The sequence below is a fragment of the Camelus dromedarius genome, chromosome 12 (genome assembly GCF_036321535.1).
Source record: "Camelus dromedarius isolate mCamDro1 chromosome 12, mCamDro1.pat, whole genome shotgun sequence".
Lineage (NCBI taxonomy): Eukaryota > Metazoa > Chordata > Mammalia > Artiodactyla > Camelidae > Camelus > Camelus dromedarius.
The window spans coordinates 34,139,353-34,165,286 of record NC_087447.1 but is presented as its reverse complement, the minus strand read 5'-3'; the positions used below and the strand labels follow the sequence as shown (position 1 = coordinate 34,165,286).

General features: G+C 45.7%; 1 protein-coding gene across 9 annotated transcripts in view; it reads left to right on the top strand.

Annotated features, from left to right (window-relative positions):
* Window positions 1-25,934, top strand: part of NAV2 (neuron navigator 2) — a 690,497-nt gene that overhangs the window by 519,267 nt on the left and 145,296 nt on the right. For all 9 annotated transcript variants that reach the window (XR_010383379.1, XM_064492508.1, XM_064492507.1 and 6 more), the window contains 3 exons: window positions 13,986-15,063; window positions 19,802-19,914; window positions 25,472-25,580. Coding sequence is in view for 8 of the 9 variants with exons in the window: in XM_064492508.1 (XP_064348578.1) it covers window positions 13,986-15,063; window positions 19,802-19,914; window positions 25,472-25,580 (1,300 nt within the window). In the remaining variant the exon portion in view is untranslated. The remainder of the gene's footprint in view (window positions 1-13,985; window positions 15,064-19,801; window positions 19,915-25,471; window positions 25,581-25,934) is intronic.

The following is a 25,934-nucleotide window of genomic DNA, read 5'->3' as shown; positions in this document are numbered from 1 at the left end:
GAACAAAAACCATACTTAAATTCTGGCTCAACTGTTTGACATTCCCATTTTTTAAAAAGAACCTACAGGAGGGAAAATTTTCTCTTTTTCCTCTGGGAAGGAGTTAAAGATCAGAGAACTTCTCTGTAGCATCTCCTGAAGCTCTTGATGGAGGACTTGATGGAGATACCATCCTCATGTACCAAAAGAGGAGCACATACTTTGAGAGTCCAGTGTATTATTGTCTCACCTTAAGGCGGGTAGATTGGGAGCTTCGCTTAACTGTGTGGATTTTTTTTTGTGTTTTTGGACATAGCATTTGAACATTCATTCATTCAACAAATATTTATTGCGCACCTACTATTATGTGCCAGGTACTATTAATGAACTAGAGAAACGGTCAACAAAAGAGAAATGCCCCTGCCTACTTGACATGTAATAGTTGGGATATAAATTCAACTGTCTTTAACAGTGACCACAAATAAAAATGGCTTAAAAAAGATAGAAGTGTGTTTTTCTGTCATCTAAGAGTGGTCCTCAGTTATTTAGAAATTACACCCTACTGCGGCATCCAGGGACCCAGGCTCCATCTGGTATATTTCTCACATTCACGTGGTCCAAGTCGGTGCATCATTCTGTCCATGTTCTCAACAGTAGGAAGAAGAAATGACGTGACCCTTCCTTTTAAAGGACACACCCCAGAGATGGTCCACTTCGTGAAAGGTCTGGACTTTGAAATAAAAGTTGCCTGAAACTAATCTATTTGATCTTGGGGCATCAAAAGCCCCACGCCTGTTTCCTCACTAGTAAAATAGAATTGTTACTACCTATCTCATTGGATTTTTAGTGCAAATGAAGAACGTCGATACAATTAAAAAAAAAATGCTTTCTAGCACAGTGTCTGGCTCCAAGTGCAGGCTCTGTAAATGCTGGCTGTTATTCTTATTAATACAGGATTATTAACGTTGTTACAGGTTTTTTTTTTTTTTCCCATGGAAACCTTTTGTCAAATAAAATCTTACACGTGAAGAGAGCTGCTCTGGTACAAGTGGAGCAGAGAACATATAAAAATAGGTTGGCTCAAGTCCCCTTTTCCACAGTTGCTGTAACACTCCCCTCCCCACCCTGTCCCCTCCTTGGCAGGGGAGCCCTGGGGGCCCCCACCTTCTAGTGCTGTTGTGGGTCCTTGACCTCTCTCGGTCCAGATGGTCTTGTTCAGAGCAGACCTGAGTTATGGGCCTGCCCTGACAGGTGTTGCTTCAACCCTTTTTGGTGGTTCAGTGTCAGTGGGCAGAAAAAGCCAAGGGCAAGGAAGCCACCTTAATAATGAGGTTTGTGCCTTTTCTCAGGTCCTCTCTTCTCCAAGCTGAATGTCTCCATCGTTCCGGCCACTCCTTGCTGAGATTAGTTCACGGTCATCCTCAGATTCTAGTCCTTACCCTGGGCGAGTTAAAATTTCTCAGCAAACTGTACTAAGACACGAATCCTTCAATACCTGGTTTTCGAATTTCGGCGTGGATGACACCCAGCTGGGGAGGTAGTTAAACCTCTGGCTGCTTGGGTCCATCCTCTGCGATTCTGAGCTGGGGTATTTAGGGGTAGGGCCAACCAAGCTACTTGATTGAACAAGCTCCAGAATCCCAAGTTCAGTGACAGCTGTGCCATTTACTGATTGGGAGACCTTGGAGAAGTCATTACCTGCCCGAGGATCTGTTCCCCTTTGAGGAAATGAGTGGCTTTAAGTAGTGGATCTAAGAAGCCTTAACAGGTCCAAAATTCTAAGGATTTCCCCCATTCTAGCTCTGGTCTGAGCTGTGCTCAGTGGGGCAAGATCCTCACCTCCCTTGTTCTGAGTGTCCTTCATGGGTTAATACAGGCCAAGATCGCATCCGTGGTGGTGGTTGCCATGTGTCGGGACTGAGTCACAGTGAGCCCGCTGATTGGAATCCTTCGGCTTTCCCCTGTACTGCTGTGACTCCTGCTTCCTGTTTTCATGTACTCTTTGGGCTTTAGTGCAGAGCCTTATACTAATCCTTTTGAAATAAAAGGGAGCAGGTACATATTAAGGATATTTAGTGCTCAAAATGCATATCATGAAAGCATTCCACAGTTAACTAGATTATAACTTTACAGGGGGGAGAAAAGGTGCATCGTCTTCCTTCTCCTTTACATAGCTCGCCTGATTTTAGTGACTGCTCCCTGTTGGACAGCTGTCTTATCTGATTTGGGCTATGTGCCCATTTTCTGCCCCCTCCATTAGGACGTTTACCAAAATGCATCCCATGATAGACTGTTTCCTTAAGCTAGCCCATAAACTCAGTTCTATGGCAAAATAGGTTGAGGAGTCATACTATTGTATTATCATTTTGGTTATTTCCAGTGCACGTGAGCACATTGAAGGCTCTGAGAAGTCCTGCAGGCAAGAAACCTGACTAAAACCCTTTAGCCCTCTGAGCCTAGAACGCCTTCTCTCTGTTACTGTCTGTCTGTATTGTTTCGTGGGAAGCATTCTGGTTTAACACTGGTTTGGAGGCTTCTATTTTGGAGTGTCCATTCCTTGCCCCAAGAGAAAGCAAGGAGATTGGGCTGGCATCTTAGGGGGAGGAGGGCCTACAGAATTCCTTAACCAGCTCCATCTTAGGGGGCTGTATTTACAATAGCGTCCAACCATTGCACTCTGCCAAAGAGCTGTTAGCTGTGGACAGTGACCTCCTGCGAGAATGAGATTTGCCCCCTGTAAAGTGTTTACGATCTCTGTGAAATTTCATACACCCTTGAAACGGGGAGAAGGTTTTCTACAGCCAGTTTTGTACTTTCTTATAGCCATATATGGTTCAAGATAGAGAAATGGCTTGACCAATTAAAACCAAAGCTCTCTCCGGAAACATACTGCTTGGGATTTTGAACAAATAAGTTCAAGAGAGAGGAAGGAGTTGTTTGGAGGGTGATACGCCTTCAAGAAATGAAAGATAAAAAATAGGAATGCTTTTTATTTTTAAAGGTATCTTCCTTCAAGTGTCAGCAGTCAAGTGATTTGTCTCCTTACCCAGTGGAGTAGGAGGCCTTGCAAATATGTGTAGGATATCTTTTGACGTAAAGGGTATATGGGAGGGAGAAAAGGATTTTAAGAATTCTCTTTCTAAGGTGTTATTACCAGGTCAACCATAAGCCCAACCGTAGTCTGACATTTCCAGCAAGTTAACCTTTATTTAGCCCTCCCGGTTTTTTATGGCATTAAGTGGGATTTGAAAATGTACCTTGTAAAACTGGAGAAAACGTAGTGAAAGCTATATAGGAAAATGGTACTTTCTTATTTTCTTTTGCAGCCTCTTAGCTACATTTAGAAAAACAAATGACCTAATTACCCAAAGTTTCACTTGGTTTTATCCAAAATAAGCCACTGAAGAGAAAGAATTACCTTGTCATATGTGAAAAAGAAACACAACTGTAATTACTCCAGCTGTCAAGGGCCTCTTTTCCATTTCCTCTGGGGTGAGTGTCATGGAGGTAAACTGGGAACTTGGTGGCTCCTGCGGTCATAGAGATGGCTTCAGGCTATTAGGAGAACGCACTTTCACATTCTGCACATTTGTTTCTGATCATGCCCTTGTAAGATACTAGTGTACTTGGACATGATCTTTTTGGTGACCTGGTGTAGCAAAATTTTCACCATACAAAGAAGAAAAAGCATTAAAAGGAGTCTAGTTCACTTAGCTATAAAGAGAGCAACTGGCATGATTAGCCAAGAGGGACAAGCCAGGCACATCTGATTTTAATTTTGAGCCATGTGGAGGGATCCAGGGTAATAGTTTTTATTTGTTTATTGATTTCTGAGCACCTGTCAGAGCATCACTTAGGCTGCATGAAATGAGCCAGTCATGAAAAGACAAATGCACTCATTTCCAGCAAACATTTCTGGGACCTAGTGCATCAGCCATTCTTGTAAGTAAGCCAAGTGTAACCACTGCTAACTATAATGTGGGGCAGCAAGTGTCAGGACCCCAGAGAAGCCCTGGCAGAACCTTCTGTCTCTTTAGATGAAAAGAGATGGCTTCCAGTTTGGTGGTTCTGGAGGTTTCCTAGAAGAAATGGCATGCAAGGTAGACCGGGGGTGAATGTCAGGTAGGGATGGGAGGCAATGGAAGGGGAGGGCAATGAAGCATCTAGTCCCAAGAAACAGCTTGACCAAAGAGTCAGTGATGGTCAGTTTAAGGAGGAAGGAGCCTAGTAGTGTTAACTTGCTCCCCTACTAGAGTTTCCTTCTTTCTTTCCTTTTTTAATGGAGGTACTGGAGATTGAACCCAGGACCTTGTGCATGCTTAGCATGCACTCTACCACTGAGTTTTATATATCCTCACCCACCCCCTCCTAGAGTTTTCTTAAAAAGGATCATCACCATTCCTTTGAAGCAGAAGTTTTTTCAAACTAGAATAAAATAACAGTAATAAGGTAATATTCAAAACTATGTAATTTCATCTGGTTCATTAATCATCAAACTAACAGAGAAACTTTTTTCTTTTTTTAACTTAACATTTATTGAGCCCTTAATATGTGCCAGACCCTGTGCTAAGCACTGGAAATAAGTGGTAAACTGCTCCCCTGTTTAGGCCATGGTGGTCAGAATTCTGTTACTTGCAGCCAGGTGCAATCCTTTTCTTCCTTCCTTTCTTTCTTTCTTTCTTTCTTTCTTTCTTTCTTTCTTTCTTTCTTTCTTTCTTTCTTTCTTTCTTTCTTTCATTCATTCTTTCTCTCTCTCTCTCTCTCTCTCTCTCTCTTTCTCTCTTTCTTTCTCTCCTTTCTTTCTTTCTTTCATTACAAGCATTTTTTTAACATTTTTTATTGATTTATAATCACTTTACAATGTTGGGTCAAATTCCAGTGTTCAGCACAATTTTTCAGTCATTCATGGACACATACACAATCATTGTCACATTTTTTTCTCTGTGAGTTAACATAACATTTTGTATATATTTCCCTGTGCTATACAGTGTAATCTTGTTTATCTGTTCTACAATTTTGAAATCCCAGTCTATCCCTTCCCACCCTCCACCCCCCTGGCAACCACAAGTCTGTATTCTCTGTCTATGAGTCTATTTCTGTCCTGTATTTATGCTTTGTTTTTGTTTGTTTGTTTGTTTTTGTTTTTGTTTTTTAGATTCCACATATGAGCGATCTCATATGGTATTTTTCTTTCTCTTTCTGGCTTACTTCACTTAGAATGACATTCTCCAGGAGCATCCATGTTGCTGCAAATGGCATTATGTTGTCGGTTTTTATGGCTGAGTAGTATTCCATTGTATAAATATACCACATCTTCTTTATCCAGTCACCTGTTGATGGACATTTAGGCTGTTTCCATGTTTTGGCTATTGTAAATAGTGCTGCTATGAACACTGGGGTGCAGGTGTCATCCTGAAGTAGGGTTCCTTCTGGATACAAGCCCAGGAGTGGGATTCCTGGGTCATATGGTAAGTCTATTCCTAGTCTTTTGAGGAATCTCCACACTGTTTTCCATAGTGGCTGCACCAAACTGCATTCCCACCAGCAGTGTAGGAGGGTTCCCCTTTCTCCACAGCCTCTCCAGCATTTGTCATTTGTGGATTTTTGAATGACGTCTTTCTGTCTGTCTGTCTTTCTTTCTTTCTTTCTTTCTTTCTTTCTTTCTTTCTTTCTTTCTTTCTTTCTTTCTTTCTCTTTCTTTCTCTCTCTCTCTTTCTCTCTCTCTCTCTTTCTTTCTCTTTCTCTCTCTTTCTCTTTCTCTTCTTTCTTTCTTTTTCTTTCTTTCTTTCTTTTCCTTCTTTCTTTCCTTCCTTTCTTTTCTTTCTTTCTTTCTTCCTTTCCTTCCTTTCTTTTTCTTTCTTTCTTTCTTTCTTTCTTTCTTTCTTTTCTTTCTTTCTTTCTTTCTTTCTTTCTTTCTTTCTTTCTTTCTTTCTTTCTTTCTTTCTTTCTTTCTTCCTTTCCTTCCTTTTTCTTTCCCTTTCTTTCTTTCTTCCTTCCTTCCTTCCTTCCTTCCTTCCTTCCTTCCTTCCTTCCTTCCTTCCTTTCTTTCTTCCTTTCTTCCTTTCTTCCTTCCTTCCTTCCTTCCTTTCTTTCTCTTTCTTCCTCTCTTTCTTTCTTTCTCTCTTTCTTTCTTCATTGTGAAAATTCCTGCCTCCCCCCCCAGCCCCTGGCAACCACCCTTCTAATTTCTGTCTCTATGAATTTGACTACTTGAGGGATCTCTGATAAGTGGAATCAAAAATATTTGTCTTTTCATGATTGGCTTTTACACTTGGCATAATGTCTTCAAGGTTCATCCATGTTGTAGCAGGTGTCAGAATTTCCTTCCTTTTGAAAGCTGAGTTTAATATTCCATTATATATGTATAGCACACTTAGCTTATCCATTCATTTACTCAAACAGTATCCATTGTTCATCCATTGATAGACCCTTGGGTTGCTTCTACCTTTTGACTATTGTAAATAATACTGCTGTGAACTTGGGCGTACAAGTATCTGTTCAAGTCCCTACTTTCACTTCTGGGGATATACCCTGAAGTAGAACTGCTAGATCATATTCTGTGTTTGATTTCTTGAGGAACTGCCATTCTGTTTTCCATGATGGCTGCAAAATCTTACATTCCCACAGTGTTACACAAGTTCCAATCTCTGCACATCCTCACAAATGCTTGTTATCTTCTGTTTTTGTTTCTGTTTTTCTAATAATAGCCAGCCTAGTTGATGTGAAATGGTATCTCCTTGTGGTTTGGATTTGCATTCCCTCATGATTAGTGATGTTGAATGTCTTTCTGCATGTGTATTGGTCACTTGTATATCTTCTTTGGAGAAATGTCTATTCAGTCTTTTACCCATTTTTCAAACAGGTTGTTGCTGTGGTGTTATTAAGTTAAAGGAGTTCTTTATATATTCTGGATATTAAGTCCTTATCAGGTACATGATTTGCAAGTATTTTCTGCCACGGGTTTTTTTTTTTTTTTTTTTTTTTATTCTGTTGATTATGTCCTTTGATGCACAAAAAGTTTTAACTCTGATGAAGTCCAACTTACCTTTTTTTTTTTTTTAGATCATGTTTTTTGTGTCATAGCCAAGAAACCATTGCTAAACTGTCATGAGGTTTTTGCCATGTGTTTTCTTGTAAGAGTTTTATAGTTTTAACTATTATGTTTAGGTCTTTGATCTATCTTAGGTTCATTTTTTTATATGGTGTAAGAATCCAAATTCATTTTTTGCATGTGGATATATAGTTTTCCCAGCACTGTTTGTTGAAAAGACCATCCTTACCCCATTGAGTAGTCTTGAAAATTATTTGACTGTATATACAAAGGTTTATATCTGTGCTCTCTAGTCCTTTGGTCTATATGACTGTCTTTATATCAGTATCACACTGATTTGATTACTGTAGCTTTGTAGTAAGTTTTGAAATCAGGAGGTGTGAGACCTCCAACTTGGTTCAAGATTGTTTTGGCTATTCAGAGTCCCTTGAGATTCCATATGAAGTTTGGGATGGTTTTTCATATTTCAACAAAAACATTGTTGGAATTTTGATAGGGACTGACTTAACAGAACAACTTTAAAGAAAATGTTTATTTATATAACTCATCATTCTTATTCTAACTTGGATGTTTAGGAGCCTATAGAATTGAAGACAAAAAAAGATGCTTGGGGGATGGTGGATCCAAAGCTCAGCTCCCTCTACTCCACACCCTTTCACTTTCCTGTCCATTTTTCTTGGTGGTTTTCTTGACCCCATTCTCCATCTTTCTGTACCTCCAAAGATCCTCTCCAAGAAGGAGTGGGAGAAAAGACGTGTTTGAGCACCTACCCTTATATTAGACATCGATCACATCGGTGTTGAGAAGGCTCCTTGGGCCAGGCTCAAGGAATCCTATAGAAGCACTCAGTGGATTGAGTGAGGTTCATTTACGTGTCCCTCTGTGGTCTGGTGGCTAACGTGGTTGTGAAGAAACTGACCTGAGTAACTCTGAAAACACTCTCCAGCCTGTGTGGCTGGAGTCCATGCATTTTAAAAATAACAACAACAACAGCGACATCAACTGGTTTCAGTTATCCTAACAAATTTAAATACTCAAGATTGACAGCGTAACAAATTATAGGGAAATGTAAACATTTTCCCAGGCCCAATTATCAGGCCTTTTCCTGAAGACTATGGAGAGGATCTAGGTGGGAAACATCCCAGGGAACGTTTAAAATCTCAGTAGGGTGACAGGAGCTGAGATCAGCTAGAACACACTGCCGGAGGGCCTGCTGACCACTGACCAGACCACCAACATCTCCTTAACTTCAGGAGGCTGAGGGACCGAAGGGACCTGGGAGTGGTGTCGGCTCTCACAGAGGGAGAGATGAAGAAATGCTTATTTATCTGCCTTGGACAGTATTTTCATTTAGCAAGTATTTTGGTTACCGTCGGGGAAGGTTAAGGCTGGTTGCCAGAAAAACCAAACTTTCCCCCTTCCCCACAGGACGATTAATGCTCTCCCTAAATGCTTAAAAAGAAAAAAATAACCCTTTTCTCTTCTTCAAAGGCCTCCTGCTTCTGCAATATTTCAAACGAGACTTTTCCTTTTTGTGGTGGTTTGTCAGCTGATGGTGAGTGAGTTGGTGAGCTGGTCGTGTGGAGCTGAGATGTCTAGGCTACTTGACATGATCCGCTTGCTAGGGGGTCATGAAGTCTGCTCAGGGGCTCTGTGAGCAGCTCTTGAAAAATGGACGAGGGCAGAACATACCAGAGTCCACTGCAGACAGTTAAGTCTTGATAGTTACAATTTTACATATAGATATTTGGGACATTTATTACATGTGATATAATGTGTTGTTCTTTCTATGTTTAGTAACCATTTATTCTTAATGGTTTAGATAATTATTCTTAAAAATTACCTTTGGCTAAACAAAGGCCTAGTCATGTTTCCAGATGTGGCCATTCTCAGTAAAATATCACACTAAACAAACATATATAAATAAACAAACTCTGAAAGTAGCCATTTCAGGTTACTTTTGAACCTAGTCCTTATTTGGGCCTTCAGATTTGATTTCTTTTTGGTTGATTGCATTTTTCAAAAGAATAGGTTTAATATAAAACAAGTATTTTGAAAATACTTATTCTATATTTTATATGTAAAATATTTCTTGATTTAATGGAACAGCGTTTCCTCAACCTCAGTCTTTCACAAACTTTCTGTGTGATTTTTACCAAATCGGTGAACCACTTGTGTTTTTGATTCATATTTTCCCTAAATCAGCTCAGATTAAATCTACATTTACCACCCATGAAACTGTTGATTTATATATGGGCTATTTATCATTTCTAATATGCAGTAAAATAAATATGTAACTTTTAAAATATAAAAAATTCATCCACATGGCATCAGAAATGCTACTTCAGCAGTCCATACCTTTGCTGAGAGAATACTGATGTCCAGAACGTTTCTTGTGTGCTTTCCTCCTTCTTCTCTCTCAGATGCCTGTGCTCTAACAAAGGTTCATACACATGAGACAAGAAGCCAGAGCTGTTAGTTACTAGAGAGAGCAGTGCTCTTAATTTTAAAGAACTCACCCCACCCTCCTCCCCTACCCTGGTTTTCATGGAATACCAGCATTTTTTAGTTTACTAGCAACTCATTCAAGGTTGACTCTACCTCGACCCAGCTGGTTTTCTCCGTGTATTGGTAAGCATCTTAAGAGAACCCTGGAGGGGGAATGATGGAAGACAGAGAAACACCGTATGTCACAGCACAGCTTAACGGTAGAACTGAGTGAGCCAGTGAACTTAGTTGTGTTCTTGGGGCCCGGCTTCTCGGAGACTCACTGAGACTTGAATGGAAACAGAGCTGAAAAGGACTCGAGAGAAAGAGTCCATCCTCTTTCTTACCAATGGGGCGACGGAAGCCCAGAGAGGCTAAGTGGTACACCCAGGGTCACACCATCAGCCAGTGAGAAAATGTGAGGCCGGGCCTGCCTCCCCACGTCTCTCCCGCATCTGTTTCACCATCTTGGAGGGCTGGTGAGGAAAGTCTCATGCTAGGAATCACAGAAGTCTGGTGTTAGAAATGGCTGCTGTCCAAAAAAAGCAGAGCAGACCCCAAACAGACAAGTCAGCTGAGAGCGGAGACCCCTGGTGTGATAGCCTAGGAATGAGAGAAAGATGTCAAGTGGACAAGACCACTCATGACCTGGAGTCCCTTCGCTTTTAAGGGGATTTCTGGCCATGACATAAGCACCAAGTATTGATGATCTGATCCTCAGGTGCCCTGGTGTCCTTCTCAGGAACTTCTGTTCTAGAAACCAAATTCAGAATCAGCTCCAGGGACTATTTCTTGTAGCTATAATGAGTAGCCTTGAAATGTCCCCATTCAAGAGGAGCCCAGGCTAAATGCCAGGTGGAAATTCTGAAGCTCTGAGTCGTGATCCTGAGTTTGAGCTGAAACATCTTAACAAAACCCTAATGACCGATCACAAACCTTGGGTCTCTTTTGCCTTAAATGTGACTTGCAAATGCCCAGATTACCTACCAACAATTCAGAAACCATTTACTATTTTCTGTACTCAGGCAGGCTTTGGGACACGAGGATGAGTCAGGGAAGGGGTCGGGGTGGGGGATCCTCTGCCCTGGAGGAATTCACAGACCAGTGGAATAACAAATCAATCCATCACACCTCCTCTGTGAAGCTTTCCCAGATTCTCTGAGGAGAATTGAGATCCTAACCCTTGGATCTCCTGTGACCATATACAGTCTGTTTGTTTGTTTATTTGTTTAATGGAGGTACTGGGGATTAAACCAGTGCTCTACCACCGAACTTTATCCTCCCCCATCCCACATACAGTCTTTACATTGTTTCCGTGCTCTGTGTTTGGGTCAGCTGCCCCTGTGGATAGTGAGTTCTTGGAGGGCAGGAGCTGTATCTTACTCACCTCTATTCCCAGTGCCTGATGTGAGTATGTGGCCCTCCAAATGCTTTTACAGGGAGGTATGGACAGTGTCCTGGGGAAACAGAAGAGGGGAAAATACCAGGTGATATGATGCAAACCAGCCAGTTCATTAAGCTCAAGGGTCCCAGGTAGCTTAACAAAGGAAGAAGGCATTTGAGCTGGTGTTCAAGAGCTAGGTAGGGGTTTCTGGGAGCCGTTTTGGTTTGGCATGAGAAATAACTCTGACCGTGATGCCTACGTTGTGTGAGCCCCTTCCCTGCACCTGGCGCCTTTCCTGGAGGAGACACACACCTTCGGTCAGTCTCTGCATTTCTCTTAGACCAGCCAGGCATCTGTTTAACTCTGGGCTGTCCTTATCTCGTTAATTGTTGGTTAATTTCTAGGTGTGTGTGTGTGTTAGGGTTAAAAATACAAAGAAATGCTAGGTAGGGGCTTTGTTAGAATTCCAAGGAACGTGGGGGAGCAGAGAAGTCACGAATCCATGTACCTCTGCTCAGAGGGGAGTAGGCCTGAAACTTAGGACAATAGCGAGGTAACTCTGGATGTGGTTTGTTGTAGCTCCTATAAGGACACTGTTGCAACCTGTTCCTAGAGCCCCTTTCCTTTAGAAAATGTATCAGGGGCTGAGTGTGGCTCAGTGGTAGAGCACATGCTTGGCATTCATGAGGTCCCAGGTTCAATCCCCAGTACCTCCATTTAAGAAAAAGAAAAGTATGTGAAAAGCACAAGAGAAAATGTATTAATTACATTAATTATCATCTGTTCCTCACTGCTAAAATGTAATCTCCATGAAGGTGAGGATCTTTGTTTTGTCACTGATGTATCCCAAGTGCCTAGAACAACGTGTGGCATATTCTTGGCACTCGCTGAATTTTGATATGAGTGAATATATTAAATGAGTGGATAAATGAATACTTGTGCCCTGGATCTGAGCCCTGGTAAAGGAAGAGACAGTTGTCCTGAGAAGTGGGACTGGGGATTGGAGGGTCCCTAGTACCTCCTCCCGGGGGCTGGTCTCTGGCATAGGCTGCCCCCTTTCCATGGCGAGGCTGGTGTGTGCCCCATCGTGGGCATCGTGAGTACACCTAAGCAGTAGAAAAAGCACTGCCCAAAGAAGCAGTCTAGCCATTGAAGCGGCTGCTGTTTAAATGTGTCCCTTATCACAGGCGGTAGCTGCAATGCTGTCACAGGGAACACTGTATCAGGAGACCTGGGTTCAAATCCCACCCATGTCCATTTCCCGCTCTGTGAGGGTGGGTCCGTCATTAGGCCTTCCTGAGCCTTAGCCTCCCCACTGGTCAAACGGGGGCAGTAATCCCTTCTTCACAACGTGCCTAGCACTGCCCCTCGTGGGACCCAGGAGGCCCTCCCCAAGCAGCGTCCGGCCCGGGGAGACCCCCTGAAAGGCGGGCAGTGTGTGTGGGTTCTGTGGGCCTGTTTCCCGGCTAGTCCCCAGCTCTCCCCAGGAAAGGATCCAGCAACGCCCCACAAGTTTGGTTAGAGAGGATCGTGCAGCAGCCCCCGCTCCAAACCCAAATCCCCAGTAAGTCAGGAAGATGTATGTGTTTTAAAACATTGGGAGGTCTGCGTTGGATCACCCTGGCGCTGCGGCTTCCCGGAGCAGCCGCGAGCGGAGGGAAGCAGCTCCTCTGCCGGGAGCTCTCCCCGCGCTCGGCGCTCCTGTCCCACAAGGGGCTGCCTTCACTCGGCGCTGGCGGCCGTTGACTTTTAAATCATAAAAAGCCGCTCTATATACAGTTTACTCTGTTGCTAGAAGGCGGTGGAACGTAGGTATTTAAAAAGAAAAAAAAAAAGAAAAAAGAGCAGAAGCAGCAGCCGTTAATCCCGCCAGGCTTCTGGGCACTGGAGCAGATGCGGATGACAAAAGTTAATTAGAAACATGAGCCGTTTAACCGAAAACACTTGTGACAATTGGAAGGCCAGCCTCTCCGGTTGGAGTTTTCCTAGGGAATCGTCGCGGGGGAAAGTGGCCGCAGCTGGGTAAGTCGCGTCCTCGTGGCTTTGCAGACACAGCCGTCTGTGTCTTTGAGGGCCCAGGTGCCGCATCCTCTCTGGGCCAGGCGGGCGTGGCTGTGGGTGGGCGCCGGTGCTGAGCTCCGTGGTCTCCCTGCCATCTCCTCTCTGACAGCTGCCACGACGTGGGGGATGGATCTGCGTGGCTCTGAGTGCTGCCCCAGGAGGGGTGCCTCAGTCTTCACGTCTGTGATCCAGGCCACCTCAGTGCCTAGCAGAATGCCTTTGGAATCCACCCTTCTCAGAATAATTCCAGTTCTAGTTTGGGAATATTTTGAGGCTGTTCTGAGAAGAGTCTGGCCTGGGAAATACTCCCTGAGCGCCAAGGGGAAAGCCTTGACTCTCAGATAACCTGCATGTTTTCCTGCGTGCAGTGAAACCTCGTGCACAGTTCAAACTCTTACGCTCAAATGCCTTTTTTATTTTAACTCCTGCTTGCATCATGCTCATAAATGTTTCAAAGTGCCAGTGTAGGAAGAACTGTTATGCTTTGATGAGATTTAGCAACTTGCACGGGTAATTCTTCTGTGAAGATGATACCTGGTTGGTTTCTCTTTTTCTGTTTTTTGTTTTGTTTTGTTTTGTTTTTTGATTTGTTCTGTTTTAAAATCTTGGCTACATTGTTTATTCTTAAAGTTGGATAATTCTCAAATGTTTGGCTTAACTAGGAAACAGGGTTATGGGTTGAGATACTTCCTACATCATTTGTACACCATCACAGTGGTGGTGCGGGTTGCTGTGTGTTTTCCCATAAATGTGTGTTTCCTTGTGTCTCATGCACATTGATGTTAAGATCAGTGTGCTTTCACACAGCATACTGCCAAATGTGACAGGGGGGCATGTGAACAGACGGTGATGGAGAGCACAAGGAAGTCAAGGTGGGGTTTAAATTGAGCCACGGATAATGCACAAAGCAGACTGGCACCTGGGTTGGAGCCGTCAGCTATGTCACTGTGGCCGACAACCCCTCGTGATCAGTGCAGGTCCACCGGTTTAATTCAGGCTTCCTTCTCTTCCCCATCTCTGCAGAGCCATTGGCCGGCCCAGCCTCCTCCCACCCCGGAATGATCGAAGATGCACCTGCTGCTTTGGAGAGCGGTGGCGCCTCCTCAGCCATCCCCCAGCCCGGCGCGGCCTCCAAGCCCTGGCGCAGCAAGTCAGTCAGCGTGAAACACAGTGCCACAGCCACCACGCTCTCAGTCAAGCCCCCAACGCCGGAGGCTCCCCGGCCCGCCCCTGAAGCCCTGAAGCCAGCCCCCAACAATCAGAGATCCATGCTGGAAAAACTAAAACTTTTCAACAGCAAGGGGACCTCCAAGGCAGGCGAGGGTCCAGGCTCACGGGACACAAGCTGTGAGCGGCTGGAGATTCTGCCCAGCTTCGAGGAGAGTGAAGAGATGGAGGCCGCTGGGCGCCCGCTGTCTGTGACAGGGCCCCCCTCCAACAGCCCCAAGATCGCACTCAAGGGCATCGCCCAGAGAACTTTCAGCAGGGCACTGACCAACAAGAAGAGTTCCCCGAAAGGCAGTGAGAAAGAAAAGGAGAAACAACAGCGAGAGAAGGAAAAGGAGAAAAGCAAGGACCTTGCCAAGAGAGCCTCGGTGACAGAGAGGCCGGACCTCAAGGAGGGGCCAAGAGAAGAGCCCAGCGGGCTGGCAGTGACCGAGATGCCAAAAAAGTCCTCCAAGATCGCCAGCTTCATCCCCAAAGGCGGGAAGCTCAACAGTGCCAAGAAGGAGGCCGCGGCCCCTTCCCACAGTGGAATACCAAAACCAGGGATGAAGAGCATGCCCGGGAAGTCCCCAAGTGCCCCCGCGCCATCCAAGGAGGGGGAGCGGAGCCGGGGTGGGAAGCCAAGCTCAGGGCTCCCCCAGCAGAAGCCCCAGCTAGATGGCCGACACTCCAGTTCCTCCTCCAGCCTTGCATCCTCAGAAGGGAAAGGCCCAGGAGGGACCACCCTGAACCACAGCATCAGCAGCCAGACTGTCAGTGGGTCTGTCGGGACCACCCAGACCACAGGAAGCAATACTGTCAGTGTCCAGCTACCTCAGCCCCAGCAGCAATACAGCCACCCCAACACTGCCACGGTGGCGCCTTTCCTGTACAGGTAGGAGTGGCTGCCCGCCTGCCCAGCCTGGGCCTGTGGGCAGAAGAGCCTTTCTGGTGGATTCTGGGTCTTTGAGGGCTGGAATCGGGATGGCCTTCCAGGGACCTGGAGGCACACAGCTCAGGTGCCGTGTGAGAAGCTCCTAAGAGAGGCGTACAGTGTGCTTGAGGGACCATCACACAGCGCTGCAGGGTAGGGGTGCAGAAAGCTAAAGGGCGGGAGTAAAACGTGCGTTGATCCGGGATGAGGAGGAGTGGACCGGCACGTGGGGAGCCAGGGGCGTTGCCGGAGCAGCAGCAGCAGCGTGAGCAGCAGCGAGGAGGGTGGTTTGGTATCCCCCACAGGCTCCCACATTGGTCCTAAAGCATCCTTTTAAAAAATGCAAAACGAAAAACCATCATGCTGAGTGAGGCTTCTTCTCACAGAGGTGCTTATCTTGAAATTCCAGATTCTCACAGTTTCTCACCCCATCACACATACTAAGTGTTTTTTTTCAGGCCCTCCTGTGTTGCTGGGATTTTTTGAGAGGAGGACAGGACAGTGGTGAGCAGGAACTATTCTAGAAGAACAAAAGAACCCAAGTTGTATTTGGGGAGACAAGCCTGGGTGTTGGCATATGACTCCCTCCTGTCTGTCATTGGTCCCTCAGTCTCTCTGTCTCAGACAGCATGTCCCTGGGACCAGGGGAGACCTCGTGGAGCCAGGTACTGCTGGCTCTGGGTGTTCCTGGCCCCACCAGGATGGTGGACGCTGGCTCCTGGTGATGCTTAATATGTGTGATGAGTCCTCTCCGGGCAGATGGAAGCCCCCCAACCCTGCTTTTAGGGGTTTCCAGGGCCTTGTTCAGGGCAGTGGGCCACACTGCCCTGCTGAATGGTAACTAATACCTCTCCACAGGTAAAGGGGGCCTGTGATTCAACGTCACAATCTAGGCTCCTATTTTATAGCTTCTACCCTAAGTGTACACACATGCACACCTGTCCACACACACTCGTACACCCGTCAGGGTGGATGTACATCGTGAACAGTCACACGAAAGTAAGGACACAAGTGCACATTCATACAGAACCTGCAAATGCACGTGTTCAGGCGTGTGTTTACACGCCTGTTCACGCACACAGACTCATACCCACACGTTTATTTTTCCTCTGTTGTGGTTTCCCAGAGAATTAGGTCTTCCCCCTCTCCCTGCCTGAGCTATGTGCTAGTTGGCTCTGTTTCTTTTCCTGCCAAGAACTGGTAGAACAGCTGGTCCAAACGAGTGATTTCAGAGTCCAACCAGCCGTGTCCAGCCAGTGAGGGACTGCCAGGCTTCTAAGAAGCTTTTTCCTCTTCTCTGTTCACCCTCCCCTTCAGCGTGGGCCCCGCCAGGCCTTTTTAAGTGAGAGATGGTCATCTTTTTATTAAGTCAAGCTATCAGCTCAGCTCACAGTCCTGAGAAGGGTGCGAAGGCTCAGCTAACGACTCAGCACTTGTCCCCATGCTCAGCTTTGTATACAGTTGTTCTCTGAACCATGGAGGCCGCTGAATTGCTCCCTGTGACATTTTTATCATTACAGTCACATTAAGAGCCTTGAGGTAATGCATATTTAAGCTGCTCTTCCCAGATTCTTGATTTGCATTTTCAAAATTAAAATATGTGACAGCCTGATCACCATCAGTCCCACTCCCCCCCCACCTTTTTTTTTTTTTTTGGCTGTAATCATTTGAAAAATTCTAAAACATTTAACCTCTTTTTTTTTTTTTAATTTCAAGATTTTCTATAAGAGGAAAAACTCTTAATGATAAAACGCAAATGTCTCACAAAGAGGAAGAAGGAGAAAACATCAAGGTGTCTGTCAAGCTGTATTTTAGCATTAATACCGACCCCGTGTGATGTCCTTCTGGCTCCCCTGAGATGCCAGGGAGCAAGCTGGAAAGAAGAGCGCTGGGGTAGGAATCAGGACGCCTGGACTCTGCCTTTTATTAGCATTTGAGTCCCTCTGTGGCCTTGGGACCTGGCTGTAGGGACAGCTGTTGAAGATGCACCGAGTGTGTGTAGAGACCCAGCCATGGGCTTGGCCTGCCCCAGCTGGTTTGATCATTCTCACAACTCCATGAGCTAGGTACCTTTTCATCCCCATTCTACAGACGAGCAAACTGAGCCTTAGCATCATTAAACAACTTGCTCTGAGTCAGTGAGCTGATAGCTGGAAGAGCTAGTGTTTAAAGCCAAGTCTGTCCACCTCGAGGGACCAGGTGCTTAACCACAAAGCAGTCTTGACTCCAAATCACTGCCTCTCTCTTAGCCTCACCTGTAAAGTGAGAAGATGGGGCTAAATTAGAGGATTTTGGAAAAGGGTTTAGACTCCTCTTATGCTCTAAGATTCTCTCTCAAGTTTACAGCTCACTGTGTGTAACTTACAGTGTTCCCTCCAGAACCTCTCCATGTTAGTGATGTTACCAAGGGATAAAAGGAAGATAAATCACTTTTCAGAATTACTGGTAATGAATTATAGTTATCAATTCAGAAGTCACACTGGACACCTCCATTGCTTTACACTTAAGTGCTTTTGTGTTGTATTCACCTGTAATTTTTGTAGCAGCCAGGGGAGGTCGCTGTTGTTACCCGCTGATGTCCAGATAAGGGCTCAGACGTTCAGAGAGGTGCAGTGACTTACCCAGATGTGTGTGGCTATCGAGTTAGAGACCCCAGACTGCAGCCAGCTCACTGTTCTGCCCCCAAGTCTGCTGCTCCTTCCAGTACCCTCTAGCCTCTTTCTAGACTTAAAAACTTCTCACGTGTTCACTCAGCACACCCTGCTCAAGTGTCTGTGCACTTACATTCTCATGTGCACACGTCAAAAGAGCCAAGCTTTGCTGTCAGAGAGCTCTTAGTCTATTAATTAGCTCATGTTGTAATAAGTAGGCATCCAGAGAATAAGGAATGTGCTGCAGATACGTGCAGAACGTGGAGCTGTCTGATGGCAGAGTCAGGAAGACTTCCAGGCCAGGATGACGTGGGGACTGTGCCTTAAAGGCAGATTAGGAGCAAACTAAGGAAGAAAGAGGAAAAGCTCCTTGAGGCAGAGGTCATGATGACTTCAAAGACAAAACTGTAAAGGGCAGGGTATGATCTGAGAGAAACCACATGTGGGTGGGGCACAGGGCAGGGCTGTGTGCAAAGGGCAGGAGTGGTAGGAGATGGGGCTGAAAGTGAAGGAAGGGAGAATCCCACAATGTAGGGCATCTTCTACCATAAAAAGGACTTGAGACCTTATCCCACGGGCAGCGGGAAACCATCGGAGGCCTTTAACCAGTGGATGACAGGATCACATCAGTATCACGGAGATCAGTGGAGGAGGGAGTGGGGAGTGGACCAGGCCTAGGAACAGTCCAGAACAGAGGTCGTGGTTCGGATGCCTGCTTGGGCCCACAAAGGCCATCCACATGTGTGGTTCCGGGTGAGCGGGACAGTGGTACAGGGCACCCCATGCCTCTCTAGAGGGAGCAGCCACCACTTGTCACCAGCAGGTGCCACCCTGCATGAACGTGAGCTCAGTCCTTCCAGACTTGTTTTTCCCGGGAGAAGGCAGAAATCCAGATTTCCTGTGAAAATCTCCCAAGTTTTAAATGTGGAAATGAATTAAAGAGCTTTAAAATACCATACAGACCAATAAGAATAAATCCATGGGCCGGTTTCTATACCTGGCTGTCATTTGCAACCTCTAGGCTAGAGGCAGCACACCTGTTCCCAGAGTGCTTCCAGGACCTCGGCAGAGGTGGTGAGAGCCTGGAGTCTGCTCAAGGGATGGAGAGGAGCCCTGGGAGTATCACAGTCCTGTAGAGGTAGAGATGACAGGAACGGGGAACCGTCGGAACCAGTAGGAAGGCAGAGGCAGGGAGTATGGATGAACGATGTGGGGGTTATCAGTGCCTCCGCCCCAGCCTGTTATAGACATTTCATAAAATGGAAAGCATTTTCTTCACAGAGCGTTAAATCTGGTTGAATTAGCTCAGGATGCTAATGAATTAATAACGTTATACCCAGGGTTATGTGTCTGAGTGTAATTAGACATTTGCATGACACCCTGAAAAAGCAGAGGTAATTGTGGTAAGAGCACATGGCACGAAGCACTTGCCTTGATTTGCTGGACAAATAAGGGCATGGAGAGAAAGTGTGGGGAAATACAGATTTCAGTCATGTGTTGAAAGAATGATCAATGAGACCTTGCATCTCAGAAGACCTGAGCTCTGAATCAGACCTAGAGGGCAAACACACCTGCTTGGCACCCAATCCTGGCTGGTTGTACAGTCAGCTTTCCAGAGGCGGCTGTGTCAGGAGGATCTAGGGGCCCGTGGGGAGTCATCATCATGTCAGTGGCGTCATCGCTTGCTTGCTGGCGTTGCTGGTTCCTTAGAAGTTGCTCTTTGGTTAAGTGATCCAAGCCACCTGGTCTCTGCAGCATTTTTCTGGCTAGACCTGGCGCCCCGATGGGGATGCAGGGACGCAGTCCACAGTGAAGGATTGCAGATCCTCCATTTGGGTGAGGAATATTTCATCTTTTCCAGGTCAGTAGCTCTCTCTGTTTCTAGAACGTCACTCCACATGCGCTAATGAATTATTTAGTGTCAGTCTGTTCTGTTTTAAAGCTTCTTGCTGAAGGAGGTGATGGTGGGGCTGGGGTCGGACTCCAGTGGTTCAGATGTGGTGGTCACCGCTTGTGACAAATGTGTCTGCTCTAATTTGTGTGTGAAGGTCCCAGACAGACACCGAAGGGAATGTCACTGCCGAGTCCAGCTCAGGGGGTGTGACCATGGAGCCCAGCCACTACACCAAGAGTGGACAGCCTGCCCTGGAGGAGCTCACTGGTGAGTATGGCACCCGGAAATGCCGTGTCTCTTGGTGAGGAGGCCTCCCGTGCAACCACCTGCTGGAGGGGCCCAAACCCAGCTGGATGTGAAGTTGCTTCACTGTTGCCTTGATAGATGAGACTAACAAATTTATTTTCTGTCTTACTGCCTTCTTTCCCTCCTCTCTCTCTCTCATGGTCTACTCCCTCCTTCCCAGAATTGTCAGTCTTTTATCTGTTGGCAAATCTTATTTTAGGATAACCCTGCTTCGCTCATGTAGGGGCTTTGGGCTGCTCGGGTACTTTACTTTGAACCTCCTTGGTTACTCTTCAGATGAAGTGGCCTTCCAAAAAGCGTGGGAACTCTGAAATGAATTGACTTTTTTTCTCTTCCCTTTGTGGAAGCATTGATTGAAAACTGTTCTGAGCACCCTCCACTAATTGGAAGGATTTCAGCATGCTGCTTTTACCAAAAACAAAAATATCTAAATTTTATTTTAACTATAACCTAAGACAAAGGTGATTAAAGGGGCATTCATTATATCATACAAAAACATAAAATCTGCACCTGTCATATATTTAATTCCACAAATGTTTATTTGTGTTATACTGTTCGTTCGTTTGTTCCTTCCTTCCTTCCCTCCTTCCTTCCCCATTTATCATTACACATTAGTGCAGTATGATCGCTAGTAAAGTGACCACAGCAGTTGTGGGCTATAGATGTAAAAGTCCTTAAGGAAACAGAAATAGAAGTGCCAAAGGTGGCAGGCCCTGACCACCAGGCCTGCTACTTGTCACTCCGCCTCACAGCTGCACGTGCAGACAGTGCCGTGGATAGAGCGAGGCCTGCTTGGCTGCTGTGTTTAGAAATTCGCCCTGCTCGCGTCTGTGCACTCGAGGCCAGAGCCTTTAGATACTTGGCACCGAGGGTTTCCTCCTGCCTTCTTCTCTGGCTGGCTCCCTCTTCTGCTTCTCCTCCACTTCCAGGATGTCCTGGTGTCCTTTTATTTTATTTTTTTAAAGTGAGGTATATCACATTCTTAAAGAAGATGCTAACTTTTTGGCATCTGAATTAGAATTTCTACTGCCGTGCATCCTGACCTGCCACCATCTCTGTCCCTGGTCCCCATTCCCCAGCTCTGAGCCCTGTGTCTCGGCAAGGTCTCATCGGGGAGGTGAGTCGTGACCCACACATTTAGCAGTGACTGTGTCGTTCTTTACACATCTTAGCACTTCCAGAGTTGGGGTAAAAATCAAATCCATGTTTGAAATCCATTATTAGACTAAATATCCATGGCCCCTCTATTTTCATAGCCACATTACAGCTGTGGAATTGGTCTGCAGCCCATATGATCGACTCCTACCCGTTTGACCATTAGCTTTGAGTATTAATTTCAGAGGATCTGAGCGATTTAACTGTTTCCTTCTGGTTCTGCTGGCTGGGCACAGAGATGGGCCAGAGAGGTTTTAAGCCACTTGTAAGTAAGTGATCCATCTTACTGTGGTTCAGGGCCGCACATTTGGCATTGATTTTATGTTTATTTCTTTCTCAGGTTTTAGCTCCCTTGCCACTGAGGACATGGGAGGGCAGGAAAAGGGCCAGCTCTCAGGAGAAGGGTGTGGAGTTTAGATGACTCCTCAGGTCTCCACACACATTCCAGACTGTGTTCTTATGTGCACACATCAAAAGAGCCAGGCCGGTGCATCAGATGTGTGTCCCGGGGAGGAGTGTGGATTATGTCAGACGTGGGGGCTCAGTGAAATTCACAACATGAAAAGCAAAAGTGGCAGCCAGAGAACACACCACATGGCACTTCGATTTCAGAGCGACAGACGACAGCCTGGGATCCTTTCACCCCTTTTCTCCCCGTGTCTCCTCTGCATCAGGACATTAAAACCAAGTAAGAGCTCAGGAAGCCAAAGATGCTGTCAGCTGGTTTGGGGACCAGGACTGTGCAGCCAGTCACGCCGGATAAAGCATAGCACGCGTTGGTGTTAGGTCAAAGGGTGTTGGTTGCTAAGGAAAATTTCTTAACCAGGATAGCTTGCCTTTACATTCAAGTGGTGGAACTCACATGTGGGCTGTACCACGCGAATAATTTTATGCGGATGCTACATATAGCATGATCCTTTGAAACTTACCTACAGCCGATCCCTTGAAATGACAGTAAGTGGCTATATTTAGAAGTGGACATTTATGAGACTGTTTGATCAATTGCTGCGTCTTTCCCCTCACTTATGCAAGTAGGTGAATTTCCCCATGGTGCTCTGTCACTTACATAGTGTTACAGGTGAGACATGCACCTTGGATTGTAGTGTTAGAAGGAACCACATCTGCGTGTTATCCGGTCCGTGAATCCCTTCTGTCATTCATTGGTGAATCGTCTTTCAGTCTCTGCTTGAATATTTCTCATGACGGAAAGATTATTCCTTCATAAGGGAGTCCTCCCATATTTTGTTGGCTTTAACTGGTAATGGAGTTCTTTTTTCTGACATTTCTAAATCACTGGATATAACCCAGCCTCCTGAAGCTCAACAGACCATTTCTGTTCTTTTCCATGTAGTGGCATGCCCCTAGCCTCCCTCTTCCAAGTAAAAGTCCCATATTCTGCCCGTGTTCCTTACGTGACACCCTGACATCCTCACACTCTGCTCTGTTTGGTCAGAATGTGGTTCTCGCCATTGTGGCCAGTGGCTTGAGGGAGGACTGCCCTTAGCAGACGCAGGTCGGGCACAGAGACACGTGGAATAGCTCACTCGGTATTTTAAGATCTCTGTCTATGGGCCGAAAGGGCCCAGCCATTTCCACCGGGGCATGGTTGCATTTTTATTTTATTCAGGCTATGAGTTGGTAGGAAAATCTTACATTAAAGCCATCTTCTAAGCAGACAGAACTAGCAATTCAGAACGTGATCACCTAAGGAAGGCAGGTGGATTACTGGTTTGTGCTTCTGTGTTTCTCTTGGAACCTGGTATATGCTGGGCGGGGGGCAGACGTTTCCCAGTGGGACCCCTCAGAGGGAAACAGGACGGTCAGATTCAACAAGCCTTCATTTTGTGCCAGATGTATCACGTGTCATCTGTGCCTCCTAAACTTGAGAGAAGGGTTTCTATCCCCATTTTACAGATAACATTCGAAGAAGATAAGTGACTTGTCCAAGGTCAAGTGGCTAGTGGGTGGCAATGCTGCTGTTCAAACCTTGATTTGTCAGAATGCAAAATCTTTGCCTTTACTTCAGGGCTGCACGGACCAGACATCTTTTGGACAACAAATATTTCTTGAGCATCTATAGATTTGTATGGGGGTTACCAAAAATAAAGGGAAGATTCCATCCCATATGGAAGAGCTTTGGATTTCTAAAGGAGAGTTAACACAGGCAAATATGTCATTAGTAGAGACATGGGTCATTAGCAGAGACATGGAGATATTGCAGGTTTGCTTCCAGACCACTGCAATAAAGCAAAGATTGCGATAAAGCAAGTCACACAGATTTTTTTTTTTTTTTTTTTTGGTTTTCCAGTGCATGTAAAAGTTGTTTACACCAAAAAAAGTTTTTAAAAAAGTTGTTTACACCATACTGCTGTCTATTAATGTGCAATGGCATTATGTCTAAACAAATAATGCACATACCTCAATTAAAAACTACGTTGTTGCTTACAAATGCTAAGCATCATCTGAGCCTGCAGTGAGTCATAATCTTTTTGCTGGTGGAGGGTTTGAAATAGTGTGAAAATTACCAAAGTGTGACACAGAAACACAGCAAATGCTGTTGGAAAAATGGCACCAGTAGACTTGTTCGATGCATGGTCGCCACAAACCTTCAGTTTGTAAAAATCACAGTATCTGTGAAGTGCAATAAAGAGACAGCACAGTAAGACAAGGTATGCCTACAAATATAGTTACTACACTTTTGTGTGTGATTAAGTTAATTAATGAGGGTAATTTGAAAACTAGGGCCTAGAGCTATCCAGAGGATCAGTACTTTTTTGGCAGCCTTTACACAGATAAAGTGTGGCCAAGCTGGCAGTAAGAGATATTTAATTGATGGCTCAGGAGATAGATGCAGTTACATTCCTCCAAGGCCACGAGAGGAAGGTAAAGTAGACATTTATCTCTGTGTTCGTTTAAGAACACGTACATACACATATGTATTTTAAAGAATTGGGTGAGAAAGGCAAGTTTGACCATTTTTCAGATAAGAGAAAAATGCCTTCCAAATTTCTCTTGGTTAGGAGGGAGCAAATTGAAAACACAGGCGTTTTCAAGGATAGAGAGCTTGCTATAGCAAATTTCCTCCAGATAATCAATCATTGAACCCATCCCCCAGCCTCCAGGCCCCACCACGCTGAGGATAACCTGAGGAAACGGCCATCTGTCTCAGAAGGAAAGTTGCTTCCATGACATTTTTCAGGGGCCTGTTGCCCTATGAATGACCATTGCTGGAAGTCCTACTTGGTGTCTGCTGTAAATTCCACTTGCTGCTGCCCGTGTGTGCTAAGTCCTCTATGGAGATTTGTTTAACGGTATTGCTTAGCACTTAGAATAGTCATCAACTTCTAAAGACCCTTGACTGTGGTCTTCTCAGCCTTCCTGAAATCACTCTCAGGGAAGAAGTGTGATTCCTTTCATCACGGCTGTAGGCGTTTCACTTTGCCTCTTCCCCCGGTAAGCCCAGGAAAACAGAGTCGCCAGACAGCCTGACATGAGGCTGCTCCGAGAGGACACGTGACTTCCTGGCTTGTGTGTAGCAACTTCTGTGCCAGCTTGACCTCCCTGGTCCAAGTGTTTAGTGGGAAATGTTGCTCGGAGAATGGAAGTCCTGTGTCCCCCAGAGAGCCCGAATATTCTCGAATGCACCCCGCTCTGCAGCACCAGCTGGCGCGAGTTGAGTGCTGGTGGCGGGCACTGCCCTCAGGGCTCCGTTTAGTCCCTCCAGACACCCCTTGAGGTCGGCACTGTGACTGTGCTCCTTTAGGGTTGTGGAATCTGAAGGATGGAGAGGGTGATCACTCAGCCACGGAGGAGAGGAGCCAGAATTTGAGATGGCATACACAACAAATTGAACAAAGAAAAAGGCAAACCTTTCTCCGTAGAAATATTTGTGATTAATAAGGGCAGATCTTTAAGCCACGACAAGTTAACTATGTGTCACTTGAGGCCAGTGGATAGCAGCACCTGGGTAAGATACCACCCCTGGGTAAGAAAACAGTGCCTCCCCTACTCCTGCACAGGTGGAAGATGATTCCCCGGCACTGGTCACACCTAACGCGAGTGTGTCTTTATGGGAGACAGTGTGTGTAATGTCTCAGACTCCGTGCTTTGCTTCTCCCATGGGCTGGACCTCACCTATTGCTGGAGGGGCCCGTAGGGAGAAGGACTTCTCTCTTGAGATTTAATACGTTCTCTGGGCATCCATGCATGCATGCATTCATTCATTATCTGTTGTGTCTTGAGCACCTTCAGTGAGCCAGGCCCTGAGCAGGGAACACAGTTATGGTCACAGGTGTGATTGCTGTTCCCATGAATCTCACCATCTCTCTGAGAGTTAAAGTCTTCTCCACCCTCATCTCTCCAGGGGAAGATCCGGAGGCTCGGCGACTGCGCACAGTGAAGAACATCGCTGATCTGCGGCAGAACCTGGAGGAGACCATGTCCAGCCTACGGGGCACTCAGGTCACACACAGGTACCTGGAGCGCGAATCGCCATACTGAGCTCGCTAGTAACTTGATTTTCACATGGCTGCACCTGCCGCTAGCAAAGTGATTTGGTTAATAATGGAATAAATAACCGTGATCACCAGATATGTTAGAATTCACCCAAGAATGCCGCGCGGCGTGCAGAAGTGTCAGGAACAAAAACCAGTAGAGACAGGACCCTGCCCAAAGCAGAGGTTTGCCCAGTCTGTTCCACAGAGGATATTGCAGGCCAGCTGCATTTAAATTTCCCCTTGCTTGTGTTTTCCAAAACGATACTGTGCTGTTGAAACGAGCAGGTGAACTGTATTTGACCTGTGTGATAAAGTGAATAACTTGAATTC